The 19,897-nt window shown below is 39.7% G+C and overlaps 1 protein-coding gene across 1 annotated transcript in view; it reads left to right on the top strand.

Moving 5' to 3' along the window:
* Positions 1-19,897, top strand: part of GFAP (glial fibrillary acidic protein) — a 32,568-nt gene that overhangs the window by 2,644 nt on the left and 10,027 nt on the right. Inside the window, exons 2-6 of the mRNA XM_070728275.1 lie at positions 5,360-5,420; positions 11,135-11,230; positions 16,110-16,271; positions 18,223-18,348; positions 18,594-18,814. Coding sequence (XP_070584376.1) covers positions 5,360-5,420; positions 11,135-11,230; positions 16,110-16,271; positions 18,223-18,348; positions 18,594-18,814 — 666 coding nt within the window. The remainder of the gene's footprint in view (positions 1-5,359; positions 5,421-11,134; positions 11,231-16,109; positions 16,272-18,222; positions 18,349-18,593; positions 18,815-19,897) is intronic.

Below are 19,897 nucleotides of genomic sequence, written 5' to 3'. Positions count from 1 at the left end.
ACTGCAGCCCTGCGGAAGAGGGAACGGCAGGTAGGAGGATTTGCCCCGACCTGGGAGGAGCTTAAGGGCCGGCTGCTGCCTGCTCTTCTTTCCCAGGACCCCACTCCAAAGAGGAAGGCCAGCTGCGTGGGTGAGTAATGGGGCAGTGGAACTGGGGGGTCATCCTTCCATTCCCCTCCACCCGCGCAGCTGGCCTTCTATGTCGGTTTTGAACCGGGCAGGGTGTGTGAAAGAGCAGCGAAGGAACTTGGAGGGTGGGTCAGGGGGCTGTCCGGGTCCATTGGGCAGAAACTCCATGGGAGAAGGGAAGTACCTGCTGAGCCTTCAGACCTGCTTCACCCCTCCGCCTCCTCTCCCACCTTTGCCTCCACCTGGGCACCATTGTGGCAGGGAAGAGAGAGAAACAGAGGAAGGAAAGAGAGGGAGAGAGAGAGAGAGAAAGAAAGAAAGGGAGTGAGAGAGAAAGAAAAATAGAATGGGAGGAAGAGAGAGGGGGGAGGGAGGGAAGGAGGGAGAGAGAAAGACAGATAGAGGGAGGAAGGAAGAGAAAGAGAGAGCAAAAGAGAGAGGAAGGAAGGAAGAGAGAAAGAAAGAGGGATGGAGAGAGAGAAAGAAAGAAGGAGGAAGGAAGAGAGAAAGAGGGAGGAAGAGAGAAAGAGAAAGAAAGGGAGGGAGGAAAAGAGAGAGAGAGAGAAAGAAAGAAATTATTTTGCTAATTTCTTTTGGCTAAACGTTTTTTAGCGCCCCCCCCCCCCCCCCACTCAATTGTGTCCCTCTCTCCCTATCTTAAAATCTGGTCATTTTATTCAAGACCCTCTAAAAGGATGCAAATTATCAGCTATCTGCCAGGAATATAAATTCTTCCATTCCCCACTATCTTGTCGGAGCTGAAGAAGCTTCTTGGATGAGAAGTGAAAGGTCTTCAAACAAAAACCAAGACAATCCAGTTGCTTCCTGAAAAAGCACATTTGGGACCAGCTGGACAGATTTTAAACAATTTGTATATATTGGCTGGTGGGGATCAGAAAACGATCTTTTTCTGCAATAATCCCTCCTTTGTGGGACATCCTCTTCTTCTGAGATCAGAGTGGTCCCAACCTTGTTAGCTTTTCATAAGGCCCTAAAACAAGGGTCGGCAAACTTAAATGGTCAAAGAGCCACTTGGGCCAGTTTCCCAAAGAAAACAAAATGCCTGGAGCCATAAAACGTGGGTGGGCGTGGCCAATTCAGTGTCACTCATTTCTACCCAGTCACGTGACACACACACCCAGCCATACTTACCCAACTTTTGTGGCTCCGTGTTTTTTATGGCAAATAAGTAACAGAGCAATGAGTGCAACCTGTGCTGTGAAGGCTTCACTCCCCATCTCCTGTCCCCCTGTGTGTATCACTCTGTATTTTTTTCTCTATACAGTGATACCTCGTCTTACAAACCCCTCGTCATACAAACTTTTCGAGATACAAACCTGGGGTTTAAGATTTTTTTGCCTCTTCTTCCAAACTATTTTCACCTTACAAACCCAAGCCAGTGGGATGCCCCGCCTCCAAACTTCTGTTGCCAGTGAAGTGCCCGTTTTTGTGCTGCTGGGATTCCCCCTGAGGCTCCCCTCCATGGGAAACACCACCTCCAGACTTCCGTGTTTTTGCGATGCTGCAGGGGAATCCCAGCAGCGCAAAAACGGGCACTTCGCTGGCAACGGAAGTCCAGAGGTGGGGCTTCCCAGTGAGGGAAGCCTCAGCAAAATAGCAGCATCACAAAAAACACGGAAGTCCGGAGGCGAGGTTTCGAGGACTTCCATGTTTTTGCGATGCTGCAATGCCGCTGAGGCTCCCCTCGCTAGGAAGCCCCACCTCTGGACTTCCATTGCCAGCGAAGCACCTGTTTTTGCGCTGCTGGGATTCCCCTGCAGCATCACAAAAACACGGAAGTCCGGAGGTGGGGTTTCCCATAGAGGGGAGCCTCAGGGGAATCCCAGCAGTGCAAAAACAGGCGCTTTGGCTGGCAAAAGGGGTGAGTTTTGGGCTTGCACGCATTAATTGCTTTTCCATTGATTCCTATGGGAAACATTGTTTCGTATTACAAACTTTTCACCTTACAAACCTCATCCCGGAACCAATTATGTTAGTAAGACAAGGTATCACTGTATATGTTTTATTTATTTATTTATTTATTTATTTATTTATTTATTTATTTATTTATTTATTTATTTATTTATTTATTTATTTATTTATTTATTTATTTATTTATTTATTTATTTATTTATTTATTTATTTATTTATTTATTTGGTCCAATACACAATAATACACAATGAATGTAATAGAAGAGAAGATATATGGGATATAGGAGAGACAATAGGACAGGGGTCGGAAGGCATCTCTCTCTATGTCTCTCCCCACCCCTCTCTGCCATGATTGCCCAAGGCAGCAAGCTGTTATTGGTGTGCTTTGCTACCTCCTTTATTTCTTTTTTTTGGAAATCCGGGCTGGCAGAGGAATGATCGCCAGCAGCAGCTTCCCTTCAGCTGGCCATTCTCCTCCCCTTCTCCTCTTGCAACCTAGAGAGGAGGCAGGAAAGGGAATCCAGTTTGCCTCCTGTTCCACTTCCTGTTCTCCCAAGATCTGTTAAGCCAGTGCTGAGGAGATTCCCTTGCAGGGAAAGATGCTCAGCAGGAAGCAGCTTCTCTTCTGCACCAATGCTCCAATGCTCCGGCCATTGCCTTGTCCTGTTATGCCCCACCCCCTTCGAGCATGGAGGGCACAAACTACATAGAAGGAAGCATTTTTTCCTCAGTTGGCAGTTGCTGAGATGACAAAAGGTTTCTATCATTCATAAATAACATCAGCTTCTTTGCTGCTTTGTTTGTTTGTTTGTTTGTTTGTTTGTTTGTTCGTTTGTTTGTTCGTTTGATTGATTTTTATGCTGCCCTTCTCCTTAGACTCAGGGCTGCTTACAATATGTTAGCAATGGCACTTTTTAAAAACCGAGCCAGCATATTGCCCCCACAATCCAGGTCCTCATTTTGCCCACCTCGGAAGGATGGAAGGCTGAGTCAACCTTGAGCCGGTGATGAGATTTGAACTGCTGGCCTACAGATCTACAGTCAGCTTCAGTGGCCTGCAGTACAGCACTCTACTTGCTGCGCCACCCCGGCTCTATAATCTTAAATGCATAATCTTAAACAAAGGAACGCTTGCCCAAGCATCCTCAGGACTGAGTGAACATTTAACTTCTATATGTGCACGTGGAACAGAGAATTGTCTAAATTGGAGGTACACAAAGTTGGCTCTTCTATGATTTGTGGACTTCAATTCCCAGAATTCCTGAGCCAATCATGCTAGCTCTGGAATTCTGGGAGTTGAAGTCCACATGTCATAGAAGGGCCAACTTTGCCTACCCCTGGTCTAAACCATGTCTTCTGTGCCAGACAGCAAAATGACTTTGGCCTGCCTTTTTCAAAGGAAAACCTTGGTTGTAGAATATGACAGACAGTCTTTAGATGCTGGGCTGGATTTGGCATTGTTGGAAGAGGGAAACCTACAGTGAGGGAGACTATGATTTGAAATGGATGGGATTGTGACCAGTATGAAAGGGAGCAAGGAAAATATATTCCTGGAATTTGGGGAGTAAGCTTCCTTATTTTATGGTTTACATTATTATTTCTATATATTTTGTGCCTCCAAATGTCAGTAAATCGCATTACCAGTTCTCAGCAGTTTGGGATAGAGAAGGGCTTCTGGTTAACCCTCCTGCCTACACAACATCACAAAAAGTCCCATCTGGATGCAGGCCAGCTGGAGGAGAGATATAGCAGCCTAAGAGCAGTCTTAGAACTGTCCCTCAGATATGGGGGATTTTTTTAAAAAAATTGGCATGAATCATATTTCCTATTATGACAGGTAAGTCATTTCCCTTCCTGTTTTTCTCAAGCCTGTCTTCTTTCATTCCCTGCTTTCCCATTCCTTTTGACTTTTCCATTCTGTAGGCTGCTGTGACATTATTGCTTTTTCAAGAGTTACAATCTAGAGAGATACTGTTTTCAGGACATCTTCAGGCTTAAGCTAAAGACCTGCCTAGAATAAGAAACATTTTTTTATTTATTTGTATCCTGCCTTTATTATTTTTACAATAAAACTCAAGGCAGCAAAGATATCCCATCAGGTTGGGCTGAGAGAAAGTGACTAGCCCAAGATCCACCAGGTGGTTTTCATGGCTGGGGCAGGACTTAAATCACAGTCTTCTCGTTTCTAACTTAATGTTTTAATCACCAAATCAAAGTGCTTCCCTGTGTGATCCTATAGCAGTGATGGTGAACCGTTTTTTCCTCGGGTGCCGAAAGAGAGTGGGCGTGCGCTATCGTTCATGCGTGAGTGCCCACACCCATAATTCAATGCCTGGGGAGGGCGAAAACCACTTCCCCCAGCCCCCAGAAGCCCTCTGGAGGGCCCTCCCCCATCCCCCTGGAGGCTCTCTGGAAGCCAAAAACACTCCCCCCAAAGCTTCTGTGTGAGCCAAAAATCAGCTGGCTGGCACACACATGCACGTTTAAGCTGAGCTAGGGCAATGGCTCGCATGCTAGTAGATATGGCTCCATGTGCCACCTGTGGCACTTGTGCCATAGGTTCACCATCACTGTCCTATAGCATCTTGCTCCCCAATACTGTGACTGTTCACACCTGCTCTGAAGAATTATACATGTGGGTTGTTCTGCTGACCAGTTAAGATATGGAATAGACAATAGATAACAAGAAAAGCAGCCCTGAGTCTACGGAGAGGGGCGGCATACAAATTTAATTAATAATAATAATAATAATAATAATAATAATAATAATAATAATAATAATAATAATTTTTTAAAAAGACACTATAAAAATGAAAACATTTCACATTATTTTCTCCTCTGGAAATTGAATATTCCTGAAGTGCCTCCCCTCAAAACCAAGTATTAAAATCAGTTAGAAGTCCGGACATTAAATTAATGAAAGGTTGAAAACTGTTAAACACATTTCACTATATTTGTCAGATTCCCACATCACACACCCGCACAAAACACACAAAAGACTCACAATGGCCTGTGGAAAGGTAAAAGTTGGTTTCCCTCCTTGCAGCTCCTGTAAGGCTTTTGGTGTATGCCTAATAAAAAATAAGCTGTTATAAGTATTATAATTTGAAACTTTTACTGCATGCAGAAGTTTGTAGGAAGAAAGAGCGTGTATGTACTTGCAGGGAATTTGCAAAGGTTTGAGTGGAGGGGTTGAACTTGATGTTTGTCCTTGAGTGTAGCCTCTGGTGGAAGAGTACTGATCATTCAATAAACCTACTTTACTTTTCCTCCCTTCTCTCTCTCACTCTCATTTAAGATTACAGGATGAGATTAATCTGCGCCTTGAAGCTGAAAGCAATTTGTCTTCCTACCGACAGGTAAGGTGGCAAAATGACAAGTCCTGTCTTGGAACAATGAAAAGGAAATATAAGAAGTCCTCAGAATTGTTGCCTGATTCGAGATGGTAGTTCTTCTGTTGTTACTAGGGTGTCAAAAAAGTCAAGATGGTGATCATAACCAAGTGATCAAAATCCTGTTCTTCCTTATGTGCATTGCAATATATGTGCAAAGGGTGAAGCTGATGCAGCCCACAATGAAACCAAGTTTGGCACCTCTACAACAGATGGACTTCTTTAAGCAAGATAATCCATAACATATCTGTTGGTGTTGGTCATGATCTTTAAAGCCCTACATGGCATTTGACCAGATTACCTCCGGAACCGCCTGCTACCGCACAAATCCCAGCGACCGTAAGGTCCCACAGAGTTGGCCTTCTCTGGGTCCCGTCGACTAAACAATGTCATTTGGCGGGACCCAGGGGAAGAGCCTTCTCTGTGGCGACCCTGGCCCTCTGGAACCAACTCCCCCCGGAGATTAGAACTGCCCCCACTGTCCCTGTCTTTCGTAAACTACTCAAGACTCACTTATGCCACAAGGCATGGGGGAGTTAAGATATTCCTTCCCCCTAGGCCATTACAAGTTATGCATGGTATGTTTGTGTGTATGTTTGTGTCTGGTTTTATAATAAGGGTTTTTAGTTGTTTTATTAATTGGATTGTTACATGTTGTTTTTTATCATTGTTGTTAGCCGCCCCGAGTCTACGGAGAGGGGCGGCATACAAATCCAATAAATAAATAAATTAAATAAATAAATAAATATCTGCCTACCCACTCTTTTAAAAAAAATCAGTATATCAGTTGCCTAATTCCTAAAGAAGAAGATAGCAAAAGCACATTTTCAAACAATTGCAATTAAGAAAGAAAAATGAGGACAGCAGAAAAGGCCAATGCAACCAAATAAAAACTTTACAGAAAATCTATTTTAAAAAAGGTTGCACACAAATAACATCACAAAATAATAGTAGAAATAAGTAGCCTGAGATTGGTATTATGAAAGAAAATCTGCTTTAGTTAGTGAAGGGTGGTAGAAAATAACAAAAAGAACTTTTAAAAACATATTCAAAACAAAAAGGAGAAGAAAAGCATCATATTATCAATTGCTCAATGAAGAAGACCAAATGTAAGAGAGAGAAAACCAAAAGACAGAGCTATTCAATTCCTATTTAGTTTCAATCTTCTCCAACAAAAATAGGAATGTATTCCATCAGGAAGTTGAGAAGAGCAAGCTGAAATTGATAAAAAGATAATCAAGGAATACTTATTTACTCTGAATGAGTTTAAATCTCCAGAGTTAGATGAACTATACCTAGCTACTCAAGAAACACCTTATTGATAGTCTGGCTGAATACTTTTTAATCTTTGAGACATTGTTAAAAATCAGCGAAATGTCAAGCATCTGAAGACAGCAAATGATATTACCATCTTCAAAAGGAAGAAAAAGATACTGCAACAAATTACAGACCTGTCAATCTGGCACTGATATTGTACTTGAGAAGATTCTTGATAATTTTGAAAGAATCTTGAAAATTACTTAGCCTGGATTTGAGAAAAGCAAAAAACAAATTAGTTTATTGGTTCTCTGTTTCTCTCTTTGGTCCTATCAAGTCAGTATTGACGCCTAGTGACTGTCTGGACAAGTTCTACAGATTTCTTGACAAGATTTTGGAAGTAATTTGCCATAGCCCCCTTCCTAGGTTGAGAGAAAGTGACTTGCCCCAGATCACCCAAGTGGCACACTAGAATTTACAATGTACCAGTTTCTAGTCTAGTAATTTAAGTACTACTGTATATGAAACTGACTTTCACTTGGGGGTTCTGTACTATTCAGTTACTTCTTTAAAGTTTATGGGGGGGGGAACCACTTATAAAATTTGCAGATGATCCACAATTATGTGACATAGCAATCCCTATAAATAAAATTCAAATGATACTTAACCAAAAAAAAATGCAAAATCTTCACTTATGGAATAAAATCAAATACACTGATATGTATGCATTAACATGTGAAAAAGATCTTAGAATAGAATGCATCTGTAGATTGAATATGAAGTAGCAGTGAGATATAACTGCAAAAAAGACAAATACAATGTTAGGTTGCACCAATAAAAAAACTACCATAGTTTTCAAAATATCCAGCAATTCTCAGGCCAAACAAAAGTACAGTATTATGACTCCCTCCTTCAATGTTGGGCAACAATGGACAAAAGTCCATGAAGTTGGAAAAGCAGATAAAACCAGCCTGATGTTAGTGTTCTACAATAGGCAGATGTTTTGCTAATACTGTACGTCTTACAGGGGCCCTCAAACTTGGCAACTTAAAACTTGTGGACTTCAACTCCCGGAATTATCTAGCCAGCTCTACAGGATGGAGAATTCTGGGAGTTGAAGTCCACAAGTCTTAAATTTGCCAAGTTTGAAGACCTCTGTATGTAAGATGTTTCATGCAATTCATGTAGGTTTTATGTAAGTAAACCAACTTACTTACCTGTATCATTACTGAAAGCAGGTTAAAAATATGGGGATGGGTATCTGAAATATTTATGGCCAGGCATGATGTCAAGTCTTAGAAATCAAATGAAGATATGTGATAACTACGTAATAACGCTGGTAACAACATGGCAATGTGTGTGGGGTTTTCTATTACATTTAAGATTATAATTTGGAAACCTTAACAGTTCTGTATACTCAAGGCATTCTCAAATAAGGCCATAGTGAATAAAGGGTCTGACATAAATGATGGTATTGCTTTTTTTTCAAACCAGTTTTGTGAAGAGTTTTGCTTGTAAACAAATAGAATATAATAGAATAGCGTAGAATAGAGCAGAGTAGTGTAGAATGGAATGGAATGGAATAGAATAGAACAGATTCCTTATTGGCCAAGTGTGATTGGGCAAACAAGGAATTTGTCTATAGTGCATATGCTGTCAGTGTATATGAAAGAAAAGATACATTTGTCAAGAATCATGAGGTATAATACTTAATAATTGTCATAGGGGACAAATAGGAAATCAGGAAACAATCAATATTAATATAAATTAATAATATATAATATAAATTGTAAGGATAGAAGCAACAAGTTACAGTCATACAGTCATAAGTGGGAGGTGATAAGAATGATGAGAAGACTAATCTTAAGTAATGCAGCCTTAGTGACAAGTTTGACAGTGGTGAGGGAATTATTTGTTTAGTAGAGTGATGGTGTCCAGGTAAAACTGTTCTTGTGTCTATTGTCTTGGTGTGCAGGGCTCTATAGCGTTGTTTTGAGGGTAGGAGATGGGGAAAAAATGTTCAGAATGTGAGGGGTCAGTAAATATTTTCACATCCCTCTTGAATGAGTTGCAATTTCGCTACTACTTCATATTAAGTTTACAAATGCATTCTATTCTAAGATCTTTTTCACATGTGCCCATATGAATACATACATATCAGTGTATTTGACTTTATTTCCTAAGTGAAAATTTTGCAACTTTGGTCATTTTGCATTTGAATGACCAAATGTATTAACATACTATTTTATTCCTTTCTTTTTAAGTAGTTAATGAATTTCTTCTTATTCACTTGCTACTGTATTTCCTAATTATCTTTAATTAACTAGTTCCAGTTCCCACTGAGAATTGATGGATAGTGCAAGAATAGAAGAATATATTTTATTACTAGGTTAGATTTGCAATCAAGGGAAAAAAATAAACAGAATTTTTATGAATGGACCATGCGCAGTAGCAGCCTTGCGATCCCTCCCCTCTCCCCCACAGGAGATCAGATGGAACAAAATGACTTTCTGGAGAGAGCTTTGTTGCACACATTAGATTTCCTAAGAGAAATAATGGCATATTTCACATTCACATCATAAATGTATCTTCTCTGAACTGAGTATGAAAAGTGTGATTCCTCAATAGGGGATCAATCCTCAAACCACCTTTTTTGCTGTCTATGCTTCTGTAGTTTAATAAGATATCATTTTATCAATACAAGGATTGGGAAAAAAATCTTATTAATAAAATTATTCAGGAAATACATATGGGGTGGGTATAACTGCATTCAAACATCATTTCTCAATGCTTGTTGTAACTGTTCCTATACTGTTCGTATCCTGCGATTTTATTTTTTTTAAATAATCTTTATTAGGTATTTACATTAAAAAGGGAAAACAAGAAAACTGTAGTACATGGTATAACAATATTTAAATAAAATTTAAATTTTAAATAATGCTACACTTTTAAAATAGATTTAATTTATACGATTGCTATAATGAATCAAACAATGGGCAAAAATGGCAGCATTGAATCAGCCTATCAATTTTCTCAATACATCTCATCATCATCAATGCATGAATTAAAACAGGATCTAACAAAAGCCCAGTGCCGAGGCTTAGTTTTTCCTCTCTAATTGGCATATATAGGTTGTCCTCAACTTACAGCTATTTTTTTAGTGACTGTTTAAAGTTATTATAATGGCACTAAATGACCAAATGATTCATAACGATCATTGCAACATCTTTATTGTCATATGATGAAAAATTGGCAACTGGCATCTATGACCAGAATATCTCCAGGACTGCCTTCTGCCGCACGAATCTCAGCGACCGATTAGGTCCCACAGAGTTGGCCTTCTCCGGGTCCCGTCGACTAAACAATGTCATTTGGCGGGTCCCAGGGGAAGAGCCTTCTCTAAGGCGGCCCCGGCTCTCTGGAACCAGCTCCCCCCGGAGATTAGAACTGCCCCCACCCTCCTTGCCTTTCGTAAGCTATTAAAGACCCACCTACGTCATCAGGCATGGGGGAATTGAGATATCTCCCCCAGGCCTATACAATTTATGTATGGTATGTTTGTATGTATGTCTGATTAATAATGGGGTTTTAAAAATGTTTTTAAATTATTAGATTTGTTATGAATTGTTCTATTGCTGTTGTGAGCCGCCCCGAGTCTACGGAGAGGGGTGGCATACAAATCTAATAAATAAATAAATAAATAAATAAATAAATAAATAAATAAATAAATAAATAAATAAATAAATAAATAAATAAATAAATAAATAAATAAATAAATAAATAAATAAATAAATAAATAAATGGATGGATGGATGGATGGATGGATGGATGGATGGATGGATGGATGGATGGATGGATGGATGGATGGATGGATGATAGTGTCAGTAGTCTGGGATCATGGAATTGTCATTTGAATTATTTCCAGCCAACTTCCAAAAACAGTCAATGGAGGAAACTGGAGTCAGTTAATGGCCACATGATTCACTAAACAAGCATAGAAAAAATGTTGTAAAATTGGCCATGACTCACTTAGTGCCTTGCTTAACAACAGAACTTGGCCTTAGTTGTGCTCATAATTTACAGAGTTATCTGTACAGTTAATCCTCATTTATGTAGCTATTGGAACCAGCAACTCAGTTGGTAAGCAATGTGGTCACTAGTAAAATCACAACTCTGCTTACAATCTTACTTGAGTTTTCCCTTGCTATACAGACCCGCAACAATCACAAATGCAAGGAGTGGTCATAAAGTTACTGTTTCATTATATAACTGGAAGTAATAGTTAGAACAGGAAGTAATAGTCATATCTGCAAAGGGTTGCTAAATGAGTCGGTGATTGAATGGACTACCTGTATTGTTGTGGTGTTAAAATAAATTAAATGATTTTCCCTCTCATGTCCCAGGATTTTTTTTTATCCCCACAGGATGTTGATGCTGCTGCTTTAACCCGGATTGATCTGGAACGGAAAATTGATTCATTGCAGGAGGAGATTATGTTCCTGAAAAAAATTCATGATGAGGTATAATAATCCACTACTGCCATTCTGGGGGGGGGGGGGGGGTTAACTCAATATGGAAGAGAAATTGAAGACTCAAGTTATTTTCTTTGCCAGACTATGTCTGTTTTTCTTTAACATCTACAATCAGGCTGGGTTTACACAATGCACAATGCTATAATTGTTTGGTTTTATCTCCGCGTGTTTGAACCCTGAATACAAAGTATTAATCCACAAATGTGTGAACCAGATCAGGTTTCAATTGCAGGAAAATTGGACAGCAGCTTCCATAACCTGCTATCCTGAAGATGTACCTGTCCAGCCATCACCCATGTTGGGTGGAACCTCTGGAAATTATAATATGAATGGGAAGAGATTGGGATACATACAAAATATAGTGATGCTTAGTTATGTTGTTTGGAAAGCTAGCCTGCTTGTCATAAGATTGATTATTTGACTTTGTCCAAATTGTTTTAAAATTATTTTTATTCTTTTGTTGCTCAACCATATCTCACACTTCAAGTCTCAGTCAGAAAGAATTCCAGAATGCAGTAGGTTTAACTTCTTTTAGAATGGGGTCACTAGAATGTTTCATTACAGAAATCAATAACATTCATAGTTTACCTTCCAATAGATAGTCTTCATAGTTCCAGCATGGCTCTCTAATTGTTAGTCTCGACCTTCCTCAAAGCTAAAAATTGATTATACAGTGATACCTCGTCTTACAAACGCCTCGTCATACAAACTTTTCGAGATACAAACCCGGGGTTTAAGATTTTTTTGCCTCTTCTTACAAACTATTTTCACCTTACAAACCTACTGCCGCAGCTGGGATGCCCCGCCTCCGGACTTCCGTTGCCAGCGAAGCACCTGTTTTTGCACTGCTGGGATTCCCCTGCAGCATTGCAAAAACACGGAAGTCTGGAGGTGGGGTTTCCCATGGAGGGGAGCCTCAGGGGAATCCCAGCAGCACACAAACGGGCGCTTCGGCTGGCAAAAGGGGTGAATTTTGGGCTTGCATGCATTAATCGTTTTTCCATTGATTCCTATGGGAAACATTGTTTCATCTTACAAACTTTTCACCTTAAGAACCTCGTCCCAGAACCAATTAAGTTTGTAAGACAAGGTATCACTGTATTGTGCTATTTTTACAGAGATCTGAATTTGTGCATTTAGGAGGAAAAATGAATAATCCAAATGAACAGTCTTTGTATTCTTCTGGTCAAAAACATTTCATCACCTTCAGTTTATTCACAAAAACCTTAGAAAGGATTTTGTGCAAAATATCTTGCTTCCTTTTATTCAGAGTCCTTTATATTCAACATTTCCAGACTAGAGGAGATTGTTTAGTTTTGAGATACATAGTTTTTAATGGGATGAGATCCACATAGTCTTGTTCTGCAGCATTTGATGTGCAGACACCAAAGAATATTACATGGAGCCAAGAAAAATATTATCCTCCATTTATATATTTCATAATAAATGGAGGATAATATTTTTCTTGGCTCCATGTAATATTCTTTGGTGTCTGTATGTGGAGCTCATCCCATCAATTTCATTTAAAATATAATATAGGAATAAATTAAAAATAAAGACTTTGGAAGACAGCATGCAATCCCAAATTCTCAAATTGTACCCTCCTGATTTAATTCAGTCAGCAGACCCATAATTAGAAATTACCATTCTGATTTTAAGAATGCTAAGCGGGGTTCATCCTAATTAGTTTTTAGATGCAAGGTCCAACCTGATATTATATTGTAAAATTGAAAACAACAACAACAATCCCTTATGTACTGTTGCCAAGATGGGTGTCACCATATAGTCACCAGGAATTAAAATCAACTCAAGAGAAACATTACTCACTTTTTTTTAAAAAAACCACTTTCTTTAGCCCTTGGCCAAACATAACCTTCCCAGCAACTGCTAGTTCACATTTCTCTGCTTGCTTATGAGCTACAGCTAATTGGCAGCCTTTAAGCCACAAGTGTTTATGAAGTTTCTAAGGTAAAACAAAATTATATTTTGGTCTCTCAGAATAGGCATCACTGCACTGTGTGATTCTCTGATATGATGGAGAGTAATGGAGTGATGGAGAGTCTTCTGCCTCACGCATCCCAAAGGCCAGTTAGGTTCCACAGGGTCAGCCTTCTCCAGGTCCCGTTGGCCAGACAATTTTGTCTGGCCGGATCTAGAGGAAGAGCCTTCTCTATGACAGCCCCGGCCCTTTGGAACAAACTCCCTCTGGAGATGCGTACTGCTCCCCCCTTCCTGGTCTTTTGCAAAGCTTTGAAGACCTATCTCTGCTGGTGGGCATGGTAAGTGGTGAGATTGGCTCCGGCCGATGCTGTGAGTGAATGGATTGGATGAATGTGAACGACTGTGTCAGGATACATGGGCTTTTAAAGAAATTCTATTAGTTTTGTAATACTAAAAAAAATAGATTTCTACAATACATTCTGTATTGTATTGTATTGTACTTATTATGCTGTATGCCGCCTTGAGTTGATTGAGAAGAGTGGCGTAGAAGTCTAATAAATAAATAAATAATAAATAAATAAATCTCTATTTCTAGTCCAAAGTTAGAGGTATGGACTCAGTTTTGGAATATACAAGGTATGTCAATGGTTCCTCCTAAAGTTATATCTCTCCCCAAAAAAGTATGTATGTATGTATGTATGTATGTATTTATTTATTTATTTATTTATTTATTTATTTATTTATTTATTTATTTATTTTGTCCAATACACAATGAGGGTTTTAGTTGGTATATATATATATACACAAATAGTAAAATACATGATGAAGGTTATAGAGGAGATACTCATAGTACAATATATCTAAGAAAGAATAGAAAAGAAGATATAGTAATAGAACATATCAATGAAAGAATAGAAGAAGAGATATAGGAATAGAAGAAAGGTATAGGAGATATAGGACAGCAATAGGACAAGGGACAGAAGGCACTCTAGTGCACTTGTACTCGCACCTTACTGACCTCTTAGGAATCTGGATAGGTCAACCGTAGATAATCTAAGGGTAAAGTGTTGGGGGTTTGGGGATGACACTATGGAGTCCGGTAATGAGTTCCACGCTTCGACAACTTGGTTACTGAAGTCATATTTTTTTACAGTCAAGTTTGGAGCGGTTAATATTAAGTTTAAATCTGTTGTGTGCTCTTGTGTTGTTGTGGTTGAAACTGAAGTAGTCGCCAACAGGCAGGACGTTGCAGCATATGATCTTGTGGGCAACACTTAGATCATGTTTAAGGCATCTTAGTTCTAGGCTTTCTAGGCCCAGGATTGAAAGTCTAGTCTCGTAGGGTATTCTGTTTCGAGTGGAGGAGTGAAGGGTTCTTCTGGTGAAGTATCTTTGGAAAAGTATTCTTTTCCTCCTAATTCCTTTTATGATGGTTCCTCAAGCAATGATATTTCTATCAGGTGAGCTCTAATATATCACTAGGAGATAGCTTCCTGAGGAGGAGGAGTGAGGTAGGGGACCAAGAAACTTTAGACATTATCAGCCTATAGAACTGTTGGGGAAAATCCATGCAGGAAGACCATCACATATACCATGTGTAATAACTTGAACATCTAGAGAAGTGTGAAATATAAATATTTTTTAAATGAGCAAAAGATAAATACAATTGAACAGTAGATGTTTTGAGGGAAACTAATGCTGATGTTACATGCATAACTGGAACAATTCCTCTGCAAATTCTACCCAAGATTTCATTGTGGAAACCTTTTAAAGGTTACTCTTTGAAAAACCTTATAGGCTTTGAATTCTTGAATTTAGTCCTTTATTTATTTATTTATTTATTTATTTATTCATTCATTCATTCATTCATTTATTCATTTATTTATTCATTTATTTATTCATTTGTCCAATACACAAATACATAGGAAGAAAGATAGACAGGTGATAGTATAAAAGAGGGTGAAAGTGAACTTAGAGGAGAGGATATATGAAAGGAAGAGAATATATAAGATAGGTGAAAGAAGGGAAAGACAATTGGACAGGGGACGAAAGGCACACCAGTGCACATATGTACGCCCCTTACTAGCCTCTTAGGAACCTGGAGAGGTCAATCGTGGAGAGTCTAAGGGAGAAGTGTTGGGGGTTAGGGGTTGATACAATTGAGTCTAAAGAGGACTTATCTCTTTCTCTCTTTTTTTGGCTGTTATAGTATGAAATAAAATTGACTGGATGATTAGTTAGAAAGGAAAAAGACAGTCTTGTGTTAAAAGCTGGCAAAAGGGAATCCCAATAGTCAAGAATGAATCCCAAAGGTCATCGATCTGCCCAAATTTTCAGTGCTTTGGAAGGAACAATCAGGAGTCACTACTGACTTTGAGAGACCACTTTGATACAAACAATTGCAAAATGGTAAAGTAAAACTGTTCTGAACAGAAGCAATATTTGGGGAAGGAGAAAGAAAGGGTCCCAGAAAATCTGGTGCCATTGCTGGAAAAGTTCTGTTTTCTAAGTGTACAGAAAGTTTGTTACAAATGAAAGCAGGTGCCTTTGATGATTCAGCCATCCCTGTATACCAAATAAAGAGCACATTTATTTTATTTATTTATTTATTTATTTATTCATTTGTCCAATACACAAATACATGGGGGGGGAAATAGACATGTAGTTATATATATAAGGGTAAAGTGAACTTAGAAGAGAGGATATATGAAAGGAAGAAAATATATATGATAAGTGAGAGAAAGGAAAGACAATTGGACAGGGGACGAAAGGCACACCAGTGCACTTATGTACGCCCCTTTCATTCCACTTGTTTGAATTTAATATGTCTACATTCTCTAAGGTTGCTTCATTCCACTTCAGGGGAACCCAGCCCTGCCCAAAGTCTGACTTTATTGGCTTAAAAACTTTTCTGTCTCTTTCTCAGGAACTGCGGGAGCTGCGGGAATTTTTGCAGCAGCAACAGGTTCACGTTGAGATGGACATGACCAAGCCTGATTTGACAACTGCCCTGCGTGAAATCCGCATCCAGTATGAATCCATGGCCACAAGCAATATGCAAGAGACTGAAGAATGGTACAAGTCAAAGGTATAGCCACAATATAATGGACAGAAGTAAAAAGAACTATCAGCTAGGGCAGTGATGGCGAACCTATAGCATAGGTGCCAAAGGTGGCACGCGGAGCCATATCTGCTGGCATGCGAGCCGTTGCCTAGCTCAGCTTCAAGGTGCATGTGTGTGCTGGCCAGCTGATTTTTTACTTACACTGGACATTTTTGGCTTCCAGAAAGCCTCCGGGGGGATGAGAGAGGGCGTTTTTACCCTCTCCTGGCTCCAAGGAAGCCTTTGGAGACTGAGGAGGGTGAAATACAAGCCTACTGGGCCCACGAGAATGTTGCAGTATAGCATAAAATGTTAGAATAGGAATATATCATATTATATATATCTGGACCTCTAGCATAAAAATGCTCTGCTTATCCTGATTCTATTATAGCCAGGATAGGACTGTGCTAACTTGCTTAAGTCTGCACTTCTGGTAAATTTGCAACAGGAAAACAAAGGGTTCAATAAACATCTCACTGATAAACAAGTTTACATCACTCCAGACACGATGTTATACGATCAAAGGGGGAGATTTACATTGCCTGAAGCAAAAACAGGACAAGACTGGGATAAAGGAGGTTGGTTGTGATAAGGCAGAAGGCTTCAGAGAAATTAGGTGTGAGAAACATTTGCTCAAAGGAAAAGTTTCAAGGAAATTGGTTTGTGGTAACTGGGGCAAAGGAAGGACTCAAAGATATGTCATGTCTGAAGTTATGTTACTGGATGTTTGTGTATCACTTAACATGTACGTGTAATTATCCCCATTTGCTTATGCTCCCAAATAAAAAGAGGTACACAACTCTATACTGTGCCACTTCACCCAGAGAGAAAATGTGTCCAAGTCTTCTTTCTAGGATTTACGTTTGTGAGTGACCCCCCTTGGCTGGGTTGCCCTTAGCCCCTCTGAAGACATTGTCTTCATCAGGGACTTTGCAGCATCCACACCAGAAGTTGGGAAAGAGGCCATTTCCAGTCTCCAGAGGGCCTCTGGGGAGGGCAGGAGAAGCTGTTTTTGCCCTCCCCAGGCATTGAATTATGGGTGTGGGCACACATGTGTTTTCGGCACCCGAGGGAAAAAAGGTTTGCCATCACTGACCTAAGGAATATACTATAACTAAGGGCTTCTGTTCCAATATCTTGTGGGCAGCAATTCTGATACTTAAAAAAGGTGACAGAGCTAATCAAGACGTAAGACATTGACTGGAGTGGGATGGGCAGCAACAAGTTTCTCTTCAGTGTCAGAAAATCAGGCTATCAATGTTATTTACAAAAAAATATATATAGTGCTGCCTATTTAGCAGGCTCTAGACAGGTTATATTTTACTTCTTTGCTATTTGAGTGAAACTCCTTTGAGGGGAAGATGAATCATATTTACGTTGATTGTAGGAATAAGGACAGGGATATGTGGCTAAAATCAAAGATTCTTTTGTTCTCCTCCAACTGTATCTGCCTTCATTATTATTATTTTAAAAGTTGATATTTTTTTTTGGTGGTGGTGGTGGGGAATAATTTGAAACTCAGTCACCAAAGAACAGGAGATTAACTGTTTCATATTACCTGCTATGTGGAAATTGCCAACCTCTGGTTTTCCTCTGCTCTGCCCATTCGAATGGCGATTTGGTGTTTCCATTGATAGGGAAGCTAAAGACTCTCTTAATGCCAAAGATCCAGGCATAGTTAAATGGTCATCTTCAGGAACTGCGGTGATAAATTCAATTCAATTTATTAGATTTGTATGCCGCCCCTCTCCGAAGACTCGGAGCGGCTCACAACAATAATAAAAACAGTATAATAATAGAACAAATCTAATAATAAAATTATATTAAAATTTAAAAACCATACAACACATACAACATGAAGGATTGGAAAGGTCAGATAACATTGTTTAAATTTCTGGTTGCAACTTTTGAAAACAACTGACTTGTCTCTGTATAGTTTGCAGATTTGAGTGATGCCGCGGCACGAAACATTGAGGCGCTGCGTCTAGTCAAGCAGGAAGCTAACGAGTACCGCCGGCAGCTGCAGGTCCTCACTTGTGATCTGGAGTCTCTTAAAGGATCGGTAGGTGGAGCTGATGCTGGGAAAAGCCAACAAGTTGAAAACATCTGGCTAGCAGGAGGAGGTTTATATGTTTTTATTTTATTTATTTTGTCAAAACATGTACAAGATAGCAGGCATTGGCATAACTAACACAAACAAAAATGAAGTAGGTACCTGTGAGCTGCAGCCAGGAGATGACTGTTCCTCTCTGCAGATCATACTAGTAGTTGATCATTGCTTCATCAGGAAACTTTGCTTCGTTGCAGAATGAATCTTTGGAGAGACAACTGAGAGAGATGGAAGACCGCTATGCTCTTGAGACTACCAATTACCATGACACAGTGATTCGGTTGGAAGAAGACAGTCGGAACTTAAAAGAGGAAATGGCTCGTCACCTCCAGGAATACCAAGAACTCCTCAATGTCAAGCTGGCCTTAGATATTGAGATTGCTACTTACCGCAAACTCTTGGAGGGAGAAGAGGGCAGGTAAAATGCAGATACAGTGGTATCTCTATCTAAGAACGCCTCTACTTACAAACTTTTCTAGATAAGATTTTCAAGATTTTCCACTTACAAACCCGACCCTCCGAAACTGTAACCGGAAAAGGCAGGGAGAAGCCTCTGTGGGGGCCTCTCTAGGAATCTCCTGGGAGGAAACAGGGCCGGAAAAAGCAGGGACAAGCTCTGTGGGGCCTCTATAAGAATCTCCTGGGAGGAAACAGGGCCAGAAAAGGCAGGGAGAAGCCTCTGTGGGGCCTCTATAAGAATCTCCTGGGAGGAAACGGCCAGAAAAGGCAGGGAGAAGCCTCTGTGGGGCCTCTCTAAGAATCTCCTGTTGTGTACCACAACAACTTTACCAGTGAAGTTCCTGAGAGTCCTGTCAGTGGTGAGCCTTGCCCGATCAGAAAACTGCAGTCTTCATTTGTAAATTAGCTTTGCTCCAGATATAACGCAGAGCGAGCTATTAATGTCCTGAAGTTATAGAATAAATTGTACCATTATCACACTGGAATCCTATTTTAAGTTTTCTCCTTACGTTAAGTTCCTGTGATTCCCTAAAGCAAGGAACTGGCAAAAGAAGGAGCCGGCTGAGTTTCTAGGGAAGCACAGGCTGCATAACCTGTGTGAAAAAGGGAGTGCTCTGCAGGTATCCTTCCGCCATTCTTTTAAACAAACCCAACAGATCATGACATCAGCAAGCTGGATGAAATAATTTAAAATCCAGGCAAGAGATCAAGGAAATATTTTCCCTGCTCTTGAAACTGGCCGAAGGGACTGAAAAGCCACCAGAGCCTAGGAAGAGCCAGACATTTTTCCTTGGATAGGCTGAATACCTGAAGAGTCAGAGGAAAATTGTCATTTATTTTATTTTATTTATTTATTTTTATTTATTTATTTTTGTCCAATACACAATACATATTGAAAAGAATAGACATGAAGTATCTGCAGAGGAGGGCGGCATACAAATGCAATAAATAATAATAATAATAATAATAATAATAATAATAATAATAATAATAATATATGAAAGGAAGAAAAGATATATGATATGTGAGATAAGGAGAGACA

Source organism: Erythrolamprus reginae, chromosome Z (genome assembly GCF_031021105.1).
Source record: "Erythrolamprus reginae isolate rEryReg1 chromosome Z, rEryReg1.hap1, whole genome shotgun sequence".
Classification (NCBI taxonomy): Eukaryota; Metazoa; Chordata; class Lepidosauria; order Squamata; family Dipsadidae; genus Erythrolamprus; species Erythrolamprus reginae.
The sequence above is the reverse complement of the archived record's forward strand: the minus strand, read 5'-3'. Positions and strand labels throughout refer to the sequence as shown.